Source organism: Geotrypetes seraphini, chromosome 12, assembly GCF_902459505.1.
Source record: "Geotrypetes seraphini chromosome 12, aGeoSer1.1, whole genome shotgun sequence".
In the NCBI taxonomy this organism is placed as follows: Eukaryota; Metazoa; Chordata; class Amphibia; order Gymnophiona; family Dermophiidae; genus Geotrypetes; species Geotrypetes seraphini.
The window spans coordinates 78,170,488-78,189,769 of NC_047095.1; the positions used below are offsets into that span (position 1 = coordinate 78,170,488).

Consider the following 19,282-nt stretch of genomic DNA (forward strand, 5'->3'; position numbering starts at 1 on the left):
TCTTTTCTTAAATGATGTGAAATATATATTGTAAACTGCTTGGATCCTTTTTTTGGCTGTTATGCGATATATAAAGTTGTTAATAAACATAATCCAAGACCTATCCAAACCAGATATAAAGCTATCCTCTACAAAAGAACTATTTTACAATATTCTTCAACCATTTCATAACTCTTACAGTAGTCAACACATCAGTAGCCATCAAGAATGCCCTATACCCGTTAGTCTCTGGAAAAGGGGAAATCTGTGCAACAGTATGTACCAAGGAAAGAGACTTTTCTCATCTGTTGTCTCCCTTCCCCAACAGAAGGAGTAGTACCGGTTTATCTCCTATGGTTCTCCCCCATTGGGTAGGGGTATTACCCAATCCTGTTGCTACCCACTCCTTGCAAGAGAGGAACAGTAGCAGGCCACTTGCTACTACTACTAATCACTTAAATAAAGCTGAAAGGTGTATGCAGCGCTGTACATTTTCAATGCTAAAATACAGCAGTTTATAACATGATCTTAGGTGTTCAATAAATAATTTAAAGATATTTCGGTTTACTTTTAAGTCTTCAGAATGTGCCTACCACCAACCAATCAATTCCTGGTTGAGGTGTTCCAAGGCAAATTGATCCTCATCAGACTTTATTTATTTATTATTACTATTCTTAAAACTTCAATATTTTTGAGTGCTTCCAAAGTGCTTATCTTAGTGCTATAACGTTCTAAAAGTTCAAATACTTAAGCGACTTTTCTTTTACTTAGCTTTTCATGCTTGCTGATCGCATGAGTCGCTGTTGTTCAGAAATTAATTGTCGGGTAGGGACCTGTAATCTCCGACATGTTTCGCCAAAGGCTTTATCAAGAAGAAGTACCCCTTCAGTATTGATCTGCTGCATCTCAACCAAGCCTCTAAACCAAGCATGAAAAGCTAAGTAAAAGAAAAGTACACAATATTCTAAATGAGGTCTTACCAAAGTCTTATACAGGGGCATCAATATCTCCTTTTTCCTACTGGCTATACCTCTCCCTATGTAACCTAGCATCCTTCTAGCTTTCGCCGTCACCTTTTCAACCTGTTTGGCCACCTTAAGAACTTCACATATAATCACACCCAAGTCTCGCTCTTCCATCATGCACATAAGTTCTTCACACCCTAAACTGTACCGTTCCCTCGGGTATTTGCAGCCCAAATGCATGACCTTGCATTTCTTAGCATTAAATTTTAGCTGCCAAATTTCAGACCATTCTTCAAGCTTCGCCAGGTCTTTCTTCATGTTATTCACACCATCCGGCGTGTCTACTCTATTGCAGATTTTGGTATCATCCACAATGAGGCAAATCTTATCCAACAACCCTTCATCAATATCATTTTTAAAAATGTTAAAAAGAACAGGCCCAAGAACAGAACCTTAAGGCACACCACTGGTAACATCCCTTTCCTCAGAGCGATCTCCATTGATCACTACCCACTGTCACCTTCTGCTCAACCAGTTCCTAACCCAGCACATCACTTTGGGACCCATCCCAAGGGCACTCAGTTTATTTATTAGACGTTTGTGTGGAACACTGTCAAAGGCTTTGCTAAAAGCTAAATCATTCCATGTCAATTGTTCTTTATTATTGTTATCTGTAAACTCTGATATGTTGATAATTTGATAAATTGCTGTGAACCGCCTAGAACTCCCTGGGTATGGCGGTATACAAGAATAAAGTTATTATTATTATTATTATTATAAATACACCACATCTAGCGTACATCCTCTATCCAATTCTCTGGTCACCCATTCAAATTGTTGAAACGCATAAAGGAATTTGTCAGTCCAATTCAGAAGAAAAGCATCTGCCTCTAGACAATGAGGAAAGTGTTGTCTGGATCAGAAATGAGGCAGTCTGTGATTGTGGGTGGACGCAAATAGGTCTATCGGAGGAGTCCCCGAAAGAGAGAATAACCAACACAAGACCGTGGAGTTTTGCATCTACTCGTGTGGTCGAAGAAATCTGATGAGTTTGTCGGCAAGAGTATGTTGCACTGCTTGAACATAGACAGCTTTTAGAAATATATTTCGAGCAATTGCCCAATTCCAATTCTACTTGGTCTATTGACAAAATCAGAGAACTCATACCTCTTTGCTTGTTTATGCAATTTGATTGTCCGTGATTACTAGAATTGATTAGATATACTGCATTAAAAAGCCTTCAAAGCATTAGGTGTTGCTCTGAGTTCCAAGAGGTTTATATGGAGTTTCTGCTCTTGAGCAGACCAGTGGCCTTGTGTGTGAGCTCCCCAAGTATACTTGGTTGAGTCTGTGGTCAGAACTTTCTCAAGTGGAGACATTTGAAACAGCAGCCCCTTGGAAAGATTAACTAAGTGATGATGTGACTGTAATTTTCTGTGAGAATGGATCATGTCTATAAATTGTAGAGTTGGAGAGGATTGAAGTTGAAATTTTGAAAAGTTGACTTCAAACCCTAACTGCTGAAGAAACAGGATTGTTGACTGTGTTGCTGAGAACACCCCTTGAGGAGAGGCATCTTTTATGAGCCAGTCGTCGACATAGAGAAACACTTGGAACCCTTGAGCTCTTAAAGTTTCTGTCCCAACTACTAGGCACTTGGTGAACACTCTTGGAGAGGAAGCCAGGCTGAAGGGTAGAACTTTGCATTGAAAATGTTGATGGGCTATCCGAAACCACAGAAACTTTCTGTGAGCAGGATGAATTGGGAGGAACCTTTTTTAGATCTAGAGAACATAGCCAATCATTTTGATCTAATAGTGGAAATAAAGTTCCCAGAGATAGCATTTGAAACTTTTCTTTGACTAGGAACTTGTTTAAGTCTCAGAGGTCAAGAATTGGACGTAGACCTCCCTTCTTCTAAGGGATCAGAAAATCCCTGGCGTAGAACCCCTAACTTTTCTGAGAAGGGGGTACTACCGCTAAGGCATTTAGTTGAAGCAGAGTCTCTATTTATTTATTTTTTAAAATTTCTATACCGCTTTATTCCATTTATTCCGTTTTATTCTATTTTCACTGCTCTAGTGGCTAGTAGTTTGTCATATAGTTTTTTGCTTTGTATGCCTTTTGCTGGGGGATGGATGAAGAAAGCCTGTGAAGAAGGGAAGTCTACTGAGGGTTGAAAGAAGACTCTCTTGGAGGATGATTTGTAGACAAAATGAAGAGAGTAACTTCCGCTTAGAACTGCAAGGTACAGGCGGAATAGAAGTCATTAATGTAATGTAATAATGTAATGTAATGTAATGTAACTTTCCTTGATGACTTTGAGAACCCACAGGATGGTTGTTATCAAAGTTCAAATTGAGGAATAGGATGAAAGAGAGGAACAGTCGCTATGCTCTCCAGACATTTGTGAAAAAGATTGAGCAGGATTTTTAGGAACTGCCACCTGAGCTTTCTGAGGTTGCTGTTATTTTTGCATCTTTTGCAGTGGTGACCTAGAAGCAGAAGGCTTAGAAATATATTGCCTCTAATATGAATAGGAATATTTAGCAGACTGCTTTGAACTTTGAGGCTTAGACTTTGTTCTGTTCAAAGAATTCCAATTCTTTTCATGTTGTGCCAATTTTTGCATTGCTGCCTCGATGGAATCGCCATAAGGTACTTCTAAACAAAGAATATTGGCTAATCTATTTTGGAGATTGATATCCAAATCAGAGACTCTTAGCCAAGCTATGCGTCTCACAGCCAACAACATAATGGATGCTCTAGATCAGTGTTCTTCAATCTTTTAACACCTATGGACCAGCGGAAATAAAAGAATTATTTTGTAGACAGGCGGTTGAAGAACACTGGGCTAAGTTGTGGGCCAGACCCCGTCCATCTCTGCCCAATCTCCGCTCCCATAATAGTACTAATTTTAACATCATTTTTTCCATTCATTTTTCATATATATATAAGAACATAAGAAGTTGCCTCCGCTGAGGCAGACCAGAGGTCCATCTCGCCCAGCGGTCCGCTCCCGTGGTGGCCCATCAGGCCCATTGCCTGAGCAATGGTCCCAGACTATCCCTATAACCTACCGCTACTCCTATCTGTACCCCTCAATTCCTTTATCCTCTAGGAACCTATCCAAACCTTCTTTGAAGCCTTGTAACGTGCTCCGGCCTATCACAGCCTCCGGAAGCGCGTTCCATGTGTCCACCACCTTCTGGGTGAAAAAGAACTTTCTGGCATTTGTTTTAAACCTGTCCCCTTTTAATTTCTCTGAGTGCCCCCTTGTACTTGTGGTTCCCCATAATCTGAAAAATCTGTCCCTGTCTACTTTTTCTATACCCTTCAGGATCTTGAAAGTTTCTATCATGTCTCCTCTAAGTCTCCGCTTTTCCAGGGAGAACAGCCCCAGCTTTTTCAGTATGTCAGTATATGAGAGGTTTTCCATACCCCTTATCAGTTTAGTTGCTCTTCTCTGGACTCCCTCAAGTACCGCCATGTCCTTCTTGAGGTACGGCGACCAGTAATGGACACAGTACTCCAGATGCGGTCGCACCATTGCACGATACAGTGGCAGGATGACCTCCTTTGTCCTGGTCGTGATACCCTTCTTAATGATACCCAACATTTTGTTTGCTTTTCTTGAGGCTGTAGCGCACTGTGCCGACGCCTTCAAAGATGTGTCTACCATCCCTCCCAGGTCTCTTTCAAGGTTACTTACCCCTAGCAGTGATCCTCCCATTTTGTAGCTGAACATTGGGTTCTTTTTCTCTACATGCATGACCTTGCATTTCCCTACGTTAAAGTTCATTTGCCATTTTTTGGCCCATTCTTCTAGCGTCGTTAGGTCCCTTTGCAGATCTTCGCAGTCTTCCAATGGTTTCAACCCTGCGGTAGAGTTTGATGTCATCCGCATATTTAATAACTTCGCAATTTGTTCCCGCCTCCAGGTCATTAATAAATATATTGAGCAGGAGCGGTCCCAGCACCGACCCCTGCGGAACTCCGCTCGTGACCCAATGCCAGTCTGAGTAATGGCCCTTTACTCCAACCCTCTGTTTCCTGTCTGCCAGCCAGTTTTTGATCCATCAGTGGACCTCCCCTTGCACCCCGTGTTTCCACAGCTTTTTAAGCAGTCTTTCGTGCGGTACCTTGTCGAAGGCTTTTTGAAAGTCAAGGTAAATGATGTCAATGGATTCCCCTTTATCCACCTGTCTGTTTACCCCCTCAAAAGTACAATAAGTTTGTGAGGCATGACCTACCCTTGCAGAAGCCGTGCTGGCTCGACTTTAGCTGTCCATTGTTTTCTATGTGTTCACAGATACTGTCCTTAATCAGTGCTTCCATCATCTTTCCCGGGACCGAGGTCAAGCTCACCGGCCTGTAGTTTCCCGGGTCCCCCCTTGAACCCTTCTTGAAGATGGGCGTGACATTTGCAATTTTCCAATCCTCCGGGATCTCTCCAGTTTTTAAGGATAGGTTACATATTTGGCGAAGTAGCTCTGCTATTTCGTTCCTTAGTTCCTTGAGTACCATTGGGTGAATGTCGTCCGGACCTGGCAATTTGTCGCTCTTTAGTCTGTCTATCTGCCTGAGGACATCCTCTTGGCTTACCTCTAGTTGGACCAGCTTTTAATCCCGATCCCCATTTACGATGTCCTCCGGTTCCGGAATATTGGATGTGTCCTCCCTCATGAAGACTGATGTGAAGAACTTATTTAACCTGTCTGCTATCTCTTTTTCCTCTTTTACCACTCCTTTTTTGTCTCCATCTTCCAATGGCCCCACTTCTTCCCTTGCCGGTTGCTTCCCCTTCACATATCTGAAGAACGATTTGAAGTTTGTTGCTTCCCCCGCCAGTCTCTCCTCATATTCTCTTTTAGCTTTCCTAACCACACGGTGACACTCCCTTTGGTGTTCTTTGTGCTCCTTTTGGTTGTCCTTTGTTTGGTCCTTTTTCCATTTTTTGAACGATGCTTTCTTGTCACTTATCGCCTTTTTCACTGCAGTTGTTATCCACGCTGGGTTCTTTGTTCGGTTTTTTTTGCACCCCTTCCTGAATCTGGGGATGTACAGGTTCTGTGCCTCTTGCACCGTGCCCTTGAGTAGGGACCAGGCTTTTTCTACAGACTCCATCTTCCTTGCGCTACCGTTGAGTTTCTTTCCCACCAATTTCCTCATGCCATCATAATTCCCTTTTTTGAAGTTGAGTGCTGTTGCTGTGGTTCTTTTCACCTTTGATGGTCCAATTTCCAGCTTGCACTGGATCATGTTGTGATCGCTGTTTCCTAGGGGTTCTAGCACCGCCACCTCCTTTGCAGGTCCCCCTAGCCCATTGAGGATTAGGTCGAGAGTGGCATCCCCCCGTGTTGGTTCCGTGACCAGCTGTTCCATGAAACAGTCCCTCGTGGATTCCAGGAATTTGGTCTCCCTTATGCAGTTTGAGTGTCCAATACTCCAGTCTATCCCAGGGTAGTTGAAGTCTCCCATCACCATCACGCTTCCGCTTTTGCATATCTGCCTCTGCTCAGCCTCCAGGTCCTGGTCGAGTGCTTCCGGTTGTCCAGGTGGGCGATAGTACAGGCCCAATTTTATGTCTGCTCCAGTTCCTCCAGGTAGCTTAATCCATAGTGATTCCAAGTCGTCCGCTCTTACTGTTGTTTCCATCCTGGTTGAAGGTATGGAGTCCTTTATATAAAGCGCTATTCCTCCACCCTTCTTGTGTGTCCTGTCCCTCCTGTAGATTTTGTACCCTGGTATGGCCACATCCCTTTTGTTGTCATCAGTCCACCACGTTTCTGTGACTCCTATTATGTCCAGGTCCTTTGTACTGGCTATGACTTCTAGTTCTCCCATTTTGGCTCTTAGGCTCCTAGCATTAGTGTATAGGCAATTTAAGTCCTGGTTGTTTGCCTTTTCCGCTGGTGCCGAAGAGAGGAGTAGAGGAGCAGTGAGGAGAAAGGCAGCGTTTCACTGCTCAGTGGGGAGGAAGACAGCGTCGGTGCCGAGCACCGAAGAAAGGAGGCAGTAGCAGGAACCAGGCTTGGGGAAGCGGCGAGAGTTCGCTCCGCCCCCCCCCCCCCGCGTCAGAGGCAGCACCGGACTAACCCTTAAAGGGGGAGGAGCCAGCGCAGCACACGCAGTGCCGAAGAGAGGAGTAGAGGAGCAGTGAGGAGAAAGGCAGCGTTTCACTGCTCAGTGGGGAGGAAGACAGCGTCGGTGCCGAGCACCGAAGAAAGGAGGCAGTAGCAGGAACCAGGCTCGGGGAAGCGGCAGAGTTCGCTCCGCCCCCCCCCCCCCCCACGTCAGAGGCAGCACCGGACTAACCCTTAAAGGGGGAGGAGCCAGCGCAGCACACGCGGTGCCGAAGAGAGGAGTAGAGGAGCAGTGAGGAGAAAGGCAGCGTTTCACTGCTCAGTGGGGAGGAAGACAGCGTCGGTGCCGAGCACCGAAGAAAGGAGGCAGTAGCAGGAACCAGGCTCGGGGAAGCGGCGAGAGTTCGCTCCGCCCCCCCCCCCGCGTCAGAGGCAGCGCCGGACTAACCCTTAAAGGGGGAGGAGCCAGCGGCGCCCAGCCGTTCGGCGCCCGGCGAAGGCGCGCGGCAAAGGCGCTCGCCTTAGCGAGAGCGCCTTTGCGAAGGGCCTCAAGAAGGGCCAAGTTACTACACCCAGGAACACCAGGGAAAGACTGAAAGTTACGGAAGAAGCAGGCGCAGAAGGAACGACACACACAAACAACGGTAAGGTAAGGTAGAGCAAAGGCAGTACACACAAGAAGAAGGCAAGAAGCAGGCACAAAAAGAACAAACACAAACAAAGTATAGTAAGGTAGAGCGAAGGCAGCACACACAAAAAGAAAGCGCTGAAGAAAGCAGGCACACAAGGAGCACGTAATCTTAAGTGTTATCTTAAAGTAGGAACGACTATGGAAGCAGAGGGAAACCAGAAGATGAGCTTTCCAGTGTTCTGCACCGGCTGTCATATGTATGACTACCTCCCCTCGGGGAGACAGTTGTATGTATGCGGTCGGTGTCAGGAACTGGAAAGTTTGAAGAAGGAAGTCAAGCGACTAGAGGACAAGATACAGGAACTAGAAGGACTTTACACCACGGAAGACCCAGTCAGGACAGCTGAAGATTTCACGAGCGAGAGACACATCGAGGAGGAAGTCAGGGAACTTGAGAAATTCATTGAAGAAGCATACAAGAGAAGGGTGGAAGAGAACGAGCTTCAGATGATAGAAGAAGCTACACCTACATCGAAGGGAGAACAAGAAGCAGAAGACCTCAAAGAAGACACCCACAAAGAGAAATTGACCAGTCGATGCCCAGAAGAAGAGAGAGCGAAGCACACCGAGGACATTGACCTGAGACCGAAGCGAACATTGAAGAAGGGAAAATCAGCGATCCTAGTGGGGGACTCGATCCTGAGGCATGTGGACAGCCACATAGCAGGAGGGAGGGAGGGAGGACCGACTGGTGACCTGCCTCCCAGGAGCGAGAACCAAGGACATCGTGGACAAAATTGGAAAGATCCTGGAAGGTGCGGAGACGGAAGAGACCGCAGTAATGATCCACATTGGGACGAATGATGTCAGCAGGAGAGACTACAAAAGAAGTTCGCTGATAGAACAGTTCAAGATTCTGGGAAGGAAGCTGAAGATGAGGACCCAGAAGATAGCATTCTCAGAGATCCTACCAGTACCGAGGGCAGATGTGAAAAGGCAGGATGAACTACAATCAATAAATGCGTGGATGAGGAGATGGTGTGAGGAAGAAGGATTCCACTTCGTGAGGAACTGGACGACGTTCTGGGGCAAGAGCAAGCTCTACAGGAGAGATGGATTGCACCTGAGCACAGCGGGAACTAGACTTCTAGCAAACAATGTCAAGAGAGGAATAGAACAGGCTTTAAACTAAGAAGAAGGGGAAAGCCGACAGTCGACCAAGCGTCGATGTTTCGGAAAAAGGTATCCCGTGAAGATACTGAGGGGAAAAAAGGCTGGGAAGAAACAATGGACAAATTACAGGAGTCGACTAACCAAGAAGAGAAGGTTAGAAAGATTGTAGCCAAAGAGAAGTATCTAAAGCCCGAAGCACAGGGAAAGGAATTAAAGGCAGCAAAATTCCAGGAGCTAAATTGCATATATACTAATGCAAGGAGCCTAAGAAACAAAATGGGGGAATTAGAAGCCATGATCATTGCGGAGGACATAGACATCATTGGAATCTCTGAAACATGGTGGAATGAGGAAAGCAAATGGGATACAGCACTGCCGGGGTACAAGCTCTATCGCCAGGACAGGTCAGGACAGAAAGGCGGTGGGATAGCACTATACATAAAAGAAAGCATACAATCGACAAGAATGGACACAGCGGAGACTACCAACAAGCTAGAATCACTATGGGTTAAAATACCAGGAAGGAAAGGGCCTGAAATAAAGATAGGCCTATACTATCGTCCACCCGGACAAACCGGAGACATCGATGAAGAAATGGAAGCCGAGATGAAGCGAGAATGCAAAGGCGGTAACACGGTTATTATGGGAGACTTCAACTACCCTGGGATAGACTGGAGTCTCGGAAGCTCAAGATGCGCTAGGGAGACAGAATTTCTGAAGGCTGTACAAGATTGCTTCATGGAACAGCTTGTTAGAGAACCGACAAGAGGAAATGCCACTCTGGATCTAATCCTAAATGGGCTAAGGGGACCTGCAAAGGAAGTGGAAGTAGTGGGACCGTTGGGAAACAGCGATCATAATATGATCAAGTTCAAGATGGAAGTAGGAATACTGAAAGGAAAGAGAACCATAGCGACAACTTTTAACTTCAGGAAGGGTAACTACGAAGCAATGAGGGGAATGGTAAAGAAGAAACTTAGGAACACTTCCCAAAAATGGCAGACGGTAGAACAAGCCTGGTCCTTTTTCAAGGACACGGTGAGCGAGGCGCAAAATCTATATATCCCCAGATTCAGAAAAGGGTGCAACAAGAGTCGAATAAAAGACCCGGTGTGGATAACTAAAATAGTGAAGGAAGCGATAAGCAATAAGAAAAATTCATTCAGAAAATGGAAAAGGGACAAAACTGAGGTAAACTGGAGAGAGCACAGGAAGTATCAAAAAGAATGTCACCGTGTGGTTCGAAAAGCCAAAAGAGAGTATGAAGAGAGACTAGCCAGGGAAGCACGAAATTTCAAACCGTTCTTTAGATATGTTAAAGGGAAACAGCCGTCTAGGGAGGAGGTGAGACCACTGGATGACGGAGACAGGAAGGGAGCGGTGAAGGAAGAGAAAGAGGTCGCAGAAAGACTTAACATGTTCTTTTCATCTGCATTCACAAACGAAGACACAACCAACATACCGGAACCTGAGCAATTCTTCAATGGAAATCAAGCACAAAAGTTAACATCCATAGAAGTGAGCCTTGATGATGTGCGCAGACAGATAGAAAAACTAAAAACTGACAAATCCCCGGGTCCGGATGGAATCCATCCAAGGGTGCTGAAGGAACTAAAGGAGGAAATAGCGGAACTACTACAGCAAATTTGCAACCTATCTCTGAAAACAGGTGTGATTCCGGAGGATTGGAAGATAGCCAACGTTACGCCCATCTTTAAAAAGGGATCAAGAGGAGACCCGGGAAACTACAGACCGGTGAGTCTGACCTCTGTTCCGGGGAAAATGGCGGAAGCACTAATAAAAGAAAAAATTGATGAACATTTTGAAAAACACGAACTTCTGATAACCAGCCAACATGGTTTCTGCAGGGGGAGATCGTGTCTGACCAACTTATTGCACTTCTTCGAGGGAATTAACAAACAGATGGACAAAGGAGACCCCATAGACATCATATACCTAGATTTCCAGAAAGCCTTTGACAAGGTGCCTCATGAACGTCTACTCCGGAAACTGAAGAACCATGGGGTGGACGGAGACGTGCATAGATGGATCAGAAACTGGTTAGCGGGTAGGAAACAGAGGGTAGGGGTGAAGGGACACTACTCAGACTGGAGGAAGGTCACGAGTGGTGTTCCGCAGGGCTCAGTGCTCGGGCCGCTGCTATTTAATATATTCATAAATGATCTAGAAACAGGAACAAAGAGTGAGATAATAAAATTTGCGGACGACACCAAACTATTTAGTGGAGCTCGGACAAAGGAGGACTGTGAAAAATTGCAAAGGGACTTGGACAAATTGGGAGAATGGGCAGAGAGATGGCAGATGAAGTTCAATGTTGAGAAATGTAAAGTACTGCATGTGGGAATCAGAAACCCGAGGCACGGCTATACGATGGGAGAGATGTTATTGAATGAGAGTACCCAAGAAAGGGACTTGGGGGTAATGGTGGACATGACAATGAAGCCGACGGCACAGTGCGCAGCGGCCGCCAAGAGAGCGAATAAAATGCTGGGGATAATCAAGAAGGGTATTACAACAAGAACGAAAGAAGTTATCCTGCCGCTGTACCGGACAATGGTGCGTCCGCATCTTGAGTACTGCGTCCAGTATTGGTCACCATACCTTAAGAAGGATATGGTGTTACTCGAGAGAGTTCAGAGGAGAGCGACACGACTGATAAAGGGGATGGAAAGCCTTTCATATGCTGAGAGATTGGAGAAACTGGGTCTCTTTTCCCTGGAGAAGAGAAGACTTAGAGGGGATATGATAGAGACTTACAAGATCATGAAGGGCATAGAGAGAGTAGAGAGGGACAGATTCTTCAAACTTTCAGAACATAAAAAAACAAGAGGGCATTCGGAAAAGTTGAAAGGGGACAGATTCAAAACGAATGCTAGGAAGTTCTTCTTTACCCAACGTGTGGTGGACACCTGGAATGCGCTTCCAGAGGACGTTATAGGGCAGCGAACGGTACTGGGGTTTAAGAAAGGATTGGACAATTTCCTGCTGGAAAAGGGGATAGAGGGGTATAGATAAAAGATTACTGCACAGGTCCTGGACCTGATGGGCCGCCGCGTGAGCGGACTGCTGGGCGCGATGGACCTCAGCGGAGGCATTTCTTATGTTCTTATGTTCTTATGTTCTCCTCGTGGTTTGGCGCCCCTGCCAACCTCCTCATGGGTTGCCAGTCCCCGAGCATTGTTGTGTTCATCCCCATCCTGCGGTGTGTCTGTGTTGTCCTCAGCCTGCTCCCCCATGTTTGGATGACCCTCTGGCTCCTGTTGTTCTCTCTTAATCCTGCTTTCTAGGTTTGTTTGTGCATTGGCTCCCTGCATTGCGTCCTTGTGTCCTTTTCCCAAAAGTTCCCTCTCAGTCCCGAGCCCTCTTTTACAAATTTCTGGTTCAGTATCCTTGTTCGATACTTTGGTCTGATGTGTCGAGGTCAGATCGATTGTCGGCTTTCCCCTTCTCCTCAGTTTAAAGCCAAGTCTATGCCGCTCTGGACACACACATACAATATAATCGTATTAAGAACACAAAATGGTTAACCACAAAATTAAACTACACAAAGCACACTGTGTGCTTCTCAACATTCATTCCTACCAGAAAACAGATAACCCCATGTAAATATAGGACTAAAAACTAAAAGTACTAATATATACAAACGAAGCCCTAAGATTCAAAACTGCATGCAGTACAACCCCAGAGAAAAAGAAACAAATGCTTTTCTTCCTGAACAGTGCAAAATACAGACAACAGATGTAAATTCTCAAAATTGACACAATTCAATTACTAGATTTTAAAATAAAATTATTCCCTCTACCTTTGCTGTCTCCCTCCCTCCATGCTGTGCTTTACCTTCTGGCCTGCTCCCGCCTGGCTGTTTTATGTCGCCCCCAGTGTTATCTTTGGGCCGGCTCCCTCTTCCTCACTGCCGCATTGCACAAAGCCACAGGCAGCGGCTCCTCGCGCGTCCCACACCTCATCTGGAAGCTTTCCTTCTGACGTTGAGAAAAGGCTTTCGGTTCAGGTGCAGGGCGCGCTTAGGAGCCACTGCCCGTGGCTTTGTGCAATATGTCAGTGAGGAAGAAGCAGCCAGCCCAAAGATAATGCCGCATCAATCGCACCGTGGACCAGTGGCTGAAGAACACTGTCTCGGGCCCGATGCACATGCCGGCCCTGGCCAGCGGTTGAAGAACACTGCCCTAGATGACATCTGAAAAGCATCATAGGCTGACCTTGCTATATATTTTCAAGTCTGTAAAAGAGTGTGAATAGTTTGCTGATATTCTATAAGGTGTTCTGATGGAATATATCTTTTAAAGGACAATGTATTAAGGAGTAGGTGATGATCAACAGTATCAAAGGTGGCAGACAGATCGAGAAGGATGAGGATAGAGTAGAGGCCTTTGGATCTGGCCAAGAACAGATCATTGGAAACTTTAGTAAGGGCAGTTTCTGTAGAATGAAGCAGATCCAGAATAGCATGGGATGAGAGGAAGTCCAGGCAATGATGGTGAACAGCATGTCCAAGTAACTCGGATAAGAAGGGGAGAAGGGAGTTGGGGCGATAGTTGGAGGGACACATAGGGTACAGTGAGGGTTTCTTGAGGAGGGGTGTGACAATGGCATATTTGAAGACATCAGGGACATTTGCAGTGGAGAGCGATAGGTTGAGGATGTGACAGATAGGAGGGATGACAGAGGGCGAGATAGCACCGAGTAGGTGAGTAGGAATCAGATCAGAAAAGCAGGTAGTGGGTTTGGAGGATGAGAGAAGATGTGTGGTTTCCTCCTCAGTGATCTCAGAAAAAAAGGAACACTCCTCACTCAAGAAAAATATTATCCTCTTTCTATTACTACCAGTGCCTTTCTAGAGGAGTTTTACTTATCTACACTTGTCCCTCTAGAGCAGGACACTGCTCATCTATACCAGACCTGCCCCACATGGAAAAGTCTTAGCGAATCTTCTTAGGATGGGAGATTTATCCATTAGTCTCAAAGGAAGAAAACTGTACCTGCTACCATCAACTGCTGTGCCTGGCTTGTCATTTTGTACAACACTGGTCTCCCAACGCACATCGCCCATTTCAAACAGATAAAGTTTCCCAGTATTTGTGCCGGTGATGACCCGATCTTCAGAGAGCCAGGCATGTGACAGGAAATTCTGTGGCTCCAACTTCAGAAAGTTGATCTGTTTCAAGTTTCCCTCAAAATAGCGGAAAAGTTTAAAAATATTATTTCCAGTTGCACAAATCTGGGTGTTATCCTGTGGGTTGAAGCTCACCTAGAAAATAGAAATATGTCTCACAGAAGCTTGCCAAAAGGGCTAGAAATAAAAAGACATGAGAAAATATGCATGTGGGTTCAAAGCTGCTTAGAGGAGTAGAGGAGTAACCTAATGCTTAGAGCAAATGAGCTGAGAACCAGAAAAATTTGGGCTCTCTTTACCCTTCATTGCCTCAGAATGTAAACCCTCCAGGGTGTATCTGAATGTACATAATCTTGTCTTGTGCTCTGCTCTGAACTTTCTGTAATGGAATCGAAAGAGCAGAATATAAGCACTGATATCAAATTAGATGAATTCAATTTTTTTATCCAAACTATTAACAAATATTTGATGTAAAATATCTCTGAGGAGTGGTGTTGGCAAAGCAAAAGTAGAGCTCAAAACCAAGGTCGCGGGTCGGCTGGGGGGGCGGTCGGGGGTTCTGGGGGGGCGGACGTTGGGGGAGGGGGGTTCGTCGAGGGCAGGAGGGCCTGGGATCCCTCCTGCCCGTAATTTAGTGGGGGGTGGGGGTAGAGAGTCGCCTAGGCCAGGAGGGCTTGGGCTCCCTCCTGGCCCGATCGAGTCGGGGGGGGGGGGGGGGGTTGAGAGTCGCCTGGGCCAGGAGGGCTTGGGCTCCCTCCTGGCCCGAACGAGTCGGGGGTGCCGCGGTTGGCTGGGGCAAGAGGGCTTGGGCTCCTTCTTGCCCCGATCGAGTTGGGGGGGTCGCGGCTGCCGCAGGGCAAGAGAGCTTGGGCTCCCTCTTGCCCCGATGTTGTCGGGGCGGGGTTGGTGGTTTGATTTTGGGGCTCGGGGAACTCACGTATGAAGAAAGGTTGAGGAAACTGCGGATGTACTCACTGGAGGAGCGAAGAGAGAGAGAGGGGACATGATTGAGACCTTTAAGTATATTACTGGGCGTATAGAGGTGAAAGATGATATCTTCAGTCTTACAGGGCCCTCGGTAACCAGAGGACACTCGCTGAAAATCAGGGGAGGGAAATTTCAGGGTGATGCTAGGAAGTACTTCTTCACTGAAAGGGTGGTAGATCATTGGAACGAGCTGCCTCAGCGGGTGATTGAGGCCAGCAGCGTGTTAGACTTCAAGAGAAAATGGGATATTCATGTGGGATCTCTAGGAGAGTAAGAATCAGGGAGTGGGTCATTGGTATGGGCAGACTCGATGGGCTATGGCCCTTTTCTGCCGTCAATTTCTATGTTTCTATGTTTCTATATGGCAGGAGGGCTTGGGCACTCTCCTGCCTGGATCGTTGGGGGGGGAATTCTGTAACCCGTGTTGTTTTTGACAGATACCGGTTACAGAATCCAGCTTTTAGGCGAAGGACTGGCTCCTCCTTCGCCTAAAAGCCCTTCTGTTGGACGTTTGGGGCTTAGGCGTTTTTTTGTTTCATTATGGCTAAAAAGTGTAGACGTGGTGTGGGTGTACTTTTAGACGTAGTGGAGATTGGGCGTTTAGGCATAGGAAGGCCATAATCAAAACATGGACGTTTGTTTTGGTTATGGACACTTTCCCTGCTTCTGGGTTGAACATTTAGGGACTTAGGCCAAAAGGGGACTTAGACGCTTTTTTTTATTATGCCCCTCCATCTGTTTGAGGTAGACTATCGTACTTTTATCTTATAGTGTTACCTGAAAAGGGCTGCATATTCACCATCGTTATTCCACCCAGGGACTCATTGCCACATAACTTCTGCTCGATGATGCTTTGAAACAGACAACCCTCACAAGCTAAGCATGTTTGATTGGGCAGACTGTTAGGTGTTACCTGGAATACTGGGTTGCCCTGAATGTCCGTTTTGACTGTTGCCATCACCTTCTGCTTCTCCCACATCCAGTAAATGAGCATCCATTCTGGAGCTCCAGTCTGAGCCACAAGGTATTTGGAATCTGGGGAGAATGCCATTGAGACAAATTCCTGGAAAGGATTATCTGCTACGCTCAATACTTTTCGCTTCTTACATGGCACAGAAGCCAGTTCATAGATAGTGATTGTGGCTTTCTCCAGACCCTTTTCAGAAACAGCAAAGTAACGACGGTTAGGACTGATAGCCAGGGCCTGCATGCCTTGGCTTTTATCTGAACCTGTAAAAAACAAGCACAGCTTTTACCCACCACAAAGAGTGAAAGCAAAAAAGCTATTTAAGCTGTATTATTAAAGAAAACACAGGGCTCTGGAGTTCTATCGTGTAGATATAAACATGTGCATGCATGAATCTAAGTATGTTTATATATGAGCTTACGTACAAAAGGGGTTATTTTCTGGATGTGTCTACAAATTTTGCATTTCCTATGGGTAGGTGTGAATGTGTGCATGGATAAATGCATTTGAAAAAGAACATGTATAGACAACATAAATAGACCCTTCCAAGTATGCATTTAGTCATCTTATACAGAAACATGATGGCAGATAAAGGCTAAATGACCCATCTACACTGCCCATCCACAGCATCCACTATCTCCTCCTATCCTTAAGAGATCTCACGTGCCAGTCCCACACTTTCTTGAATTCAGATATAGTCTTTGTCTCCATCACCATCACCTCTACTGGGAGACTATTCCACACATCTACCACTCTTTTTGTGAAAAAAAATTTCTTTAGATTACTCCTATCACTTCTTTTTTATTTATTTTTTTTAATGGGTTTATTAGCAATTGCAACAGGTAACAATCAGAAGTAATACCAATAGCAACAGTGTTAAACAGCATGTAATGCAAGCAGTAGAACGCAAATCAGCGATACAAAAGAGAGACAAAGAAACCCCTGGTCACAGTCCCATCACAATTGACATTTTTAAGTAATATGAATCCCCCATCCATGCACACCCAGAATCATCCAACCATCCGCAAAATCACAACAAATACTCACCATGCATCCGTCCACTCATTTGCCCCACAGTCATAAATCTACCCAGATAGTAGGCAGCGAAAGTCGCTATAGTGGTCAGAGACCGGGATCCACAGTATTAGTGTCCCCAGGACACGAGCAGGACCTCCCAACAAAGTGCTATATAACAACGATGGGTGAGCTGCCCCAACTTAGGAGTCCGCTGTATTTCATAGCGATCCACCTCAGCCAAGCATGTAAGCCACTGAGAGAAAGTGGCTACCTTATCAGTTACCCAATATTGTAGCAGAAGCTTTTTCACCACCAAGACAGCCATGAGCCATGTATAGAACCTTCCGCTGTGGGAATGATAGCCCCTCCTCCAGCAATCTTCGCTGATCTCCCAACAACAGCAGGCCATAATCCCTTGGGACTATGCGTTTAACAATGTGCTTCAAAACCGGGAGCACCTGCAGCCACAGCGCTGAGGCTGGACATTCCCAAAAGTTGTGGATAAGTGTACCCAAGAACCGTTGACACTTAGAACAAACTTCCCCCTCCCACAAGCTCATTCGAGCCATTTGCACCCTGGAGATATAGACCCTGTGCAGTATTTTAAGTTACATTTCCCTAAAATTTGTCAAGCCGCCCAAAGTGTGCACGTTAGTAAAAACATCAAGAAAGGCCTTCTGATCATACGATAGATCCAGGTCTGTTTGCCATAGGGAAACCAATCCATGCGGTCCAGGGCCAAGGCATTCTTCAAAATGTGATACCAAGTGGCTAATTTGTTCAAATCAGGGGAAACCTGAAAAAATTGAGTATCTAGGGGCTCACAGATCCAAGCATCCCCCCACATATGTTAGAGGGACATATAGTAGTCACGAACATGAAGGTAAGCCCAGAAATGAACCAGTGGGACTTCAACTGAGCAAGCATAGGGAACTGTCCGCCCCCAACATTCGGAATATGCTGTAGAGACCTGCACCCTCTCTGCTCCTACTGCCGAAACCAAGAGTGACCCACACCCGGCAGAAAATTGGCATTACCATACTGTTGCAGGAAAAGGAAGGCTGCCGGTGTCTTCCCCTGCCGCCTTCTCCACCAGCGCCATGCAAAACTTAGCAGCTGTAAAAAGGCAAATTTGGGCCCCCCTCCAGGAACCACCATTGCTGGTGCATAAAGGAGGGACAAGACTGAATGAGGGGAGCACTACAACTCCACCCATCCCCTAGGAGAAAACTTATAGTGGCCCGACCAGCCTTCACGAATAAAGCGAAGCAAGGCTGTCACATTATAAAGTCTGAGATCAGGAAGATTCAATCCCTCCCTGGACCTATCCAAGGCCAAGGTAGCATAACTGATTCGAGCTCACTTAAAGCGCCAAATGAAGGACAAAATGATAGAACAAAACAACCGCACATCCTTATCAGTAACCCAGAGGAATAGTCTGCAATGGATACAGGATCTTAGACAGAAGTACCATCTTAGTCAAAGCCACTGGACCACCAAGCGGCAGCTCCCTCCATTTATCACACAAAGCCTTAATCGTGTCCAAGTGGTGTTGAACATTATATTGATACAGAAGCCTAATATTAGGGCTCAGATAGACACCGAGATAGAGCATCAGCTGCTGAACTGGGGGGACCTCCAAACCAGAGTGCCAGGCCTCCGGCCTATTGGATCACAACGGGAGAAGTTCAGATTTGTCGCAGTTAACTCACACGCCAGAAATGTCCCCAAAGGAACGTACAATCGCCAAAGCGCGCCCCAAATCAGTTTGGGGACAATTGAGATGGAGCAATATGTCATCCATGAACAAATTAATGTGGCTCTCCTGCTCCCCAATTCTAATATCCCGAATGCCAGGATCCGATCGTATTTTTGCCGCTAAAGGTTCCAGGGCTAACATAAAAAGAAAGGGAGACAGCGGGCACCCCTGCCTTGTCCCCCGTCCCATGGTGAAGGGATCCATGAACTGGCCATTCACCAAGAGTCTGGTCTGCGGTCGTATCTATAAGCTACTAATCCAATGATGAATAGGCCCCTCTACCCCAAACTCTCATAAAACCCAGAAAAGATATTATCATGATATGCTATCAAATGCCTTTTCCATGTCCAATCCCACAATAGCCGATGCATCCTCCAGACCCCGCCTGGAATGTAGAGCCATCAAAGCTCTAGCAAGATTCACAGATGAATACCGGCCCAGTACAAACCCCACCTGATCCTCGTGTATCAATAGAGGCAGAAAAAAAGTTCAGAAGCGCCGCCAAAATTGCGGCCAAAAGCTTGGCGTCCTGATTAAGGAGAGAGATGGGGGCGGTACAACCGCAC

General features: G+C 46.0%; 1 protein-coding gene across 4 annotated transcripts in view; it reads right to left on the reverse strand.

Annotated features, from left to right (window-relative positions):
- The window catches only part of CFAP57 (cilia and flagella associated protein 57), a 503,571-nt gene that overhangs the window by 445,378 nt on the left and 38,911 nt on the right, over nucleotides 1-19,282 (reverse strand). For 3 of the 4 annotated variants that reach the window (XR_004536603.1, XM_033916173.1, XM_033916174.1), the window contains exons 3-4: nucleotides 15,887-16,203; nucleotides 13,853-14,121 (exon numbers count right to left, since the gene is read on the reverse strand). The exons of the other annotated variant lie outside the window; for it this stretch is intronic. Coding sequence is in view for 2 of the 3 variants with exons in the window: in XM_033916173.1 (XP_033772064.1) it covers nucleotides 13,853-14,121; nucleotides 15,887-16,203 (586 nt within the window). In the remaining variant the exon portion in view is untranslated. The remainder of the gene's footprint in view (nucleotides 1-13,852; nucleotides 14,122-15,886; nucleotides 16,204-19,282) is intronic. 4 annotated transcript variants of the gene reach the window in all.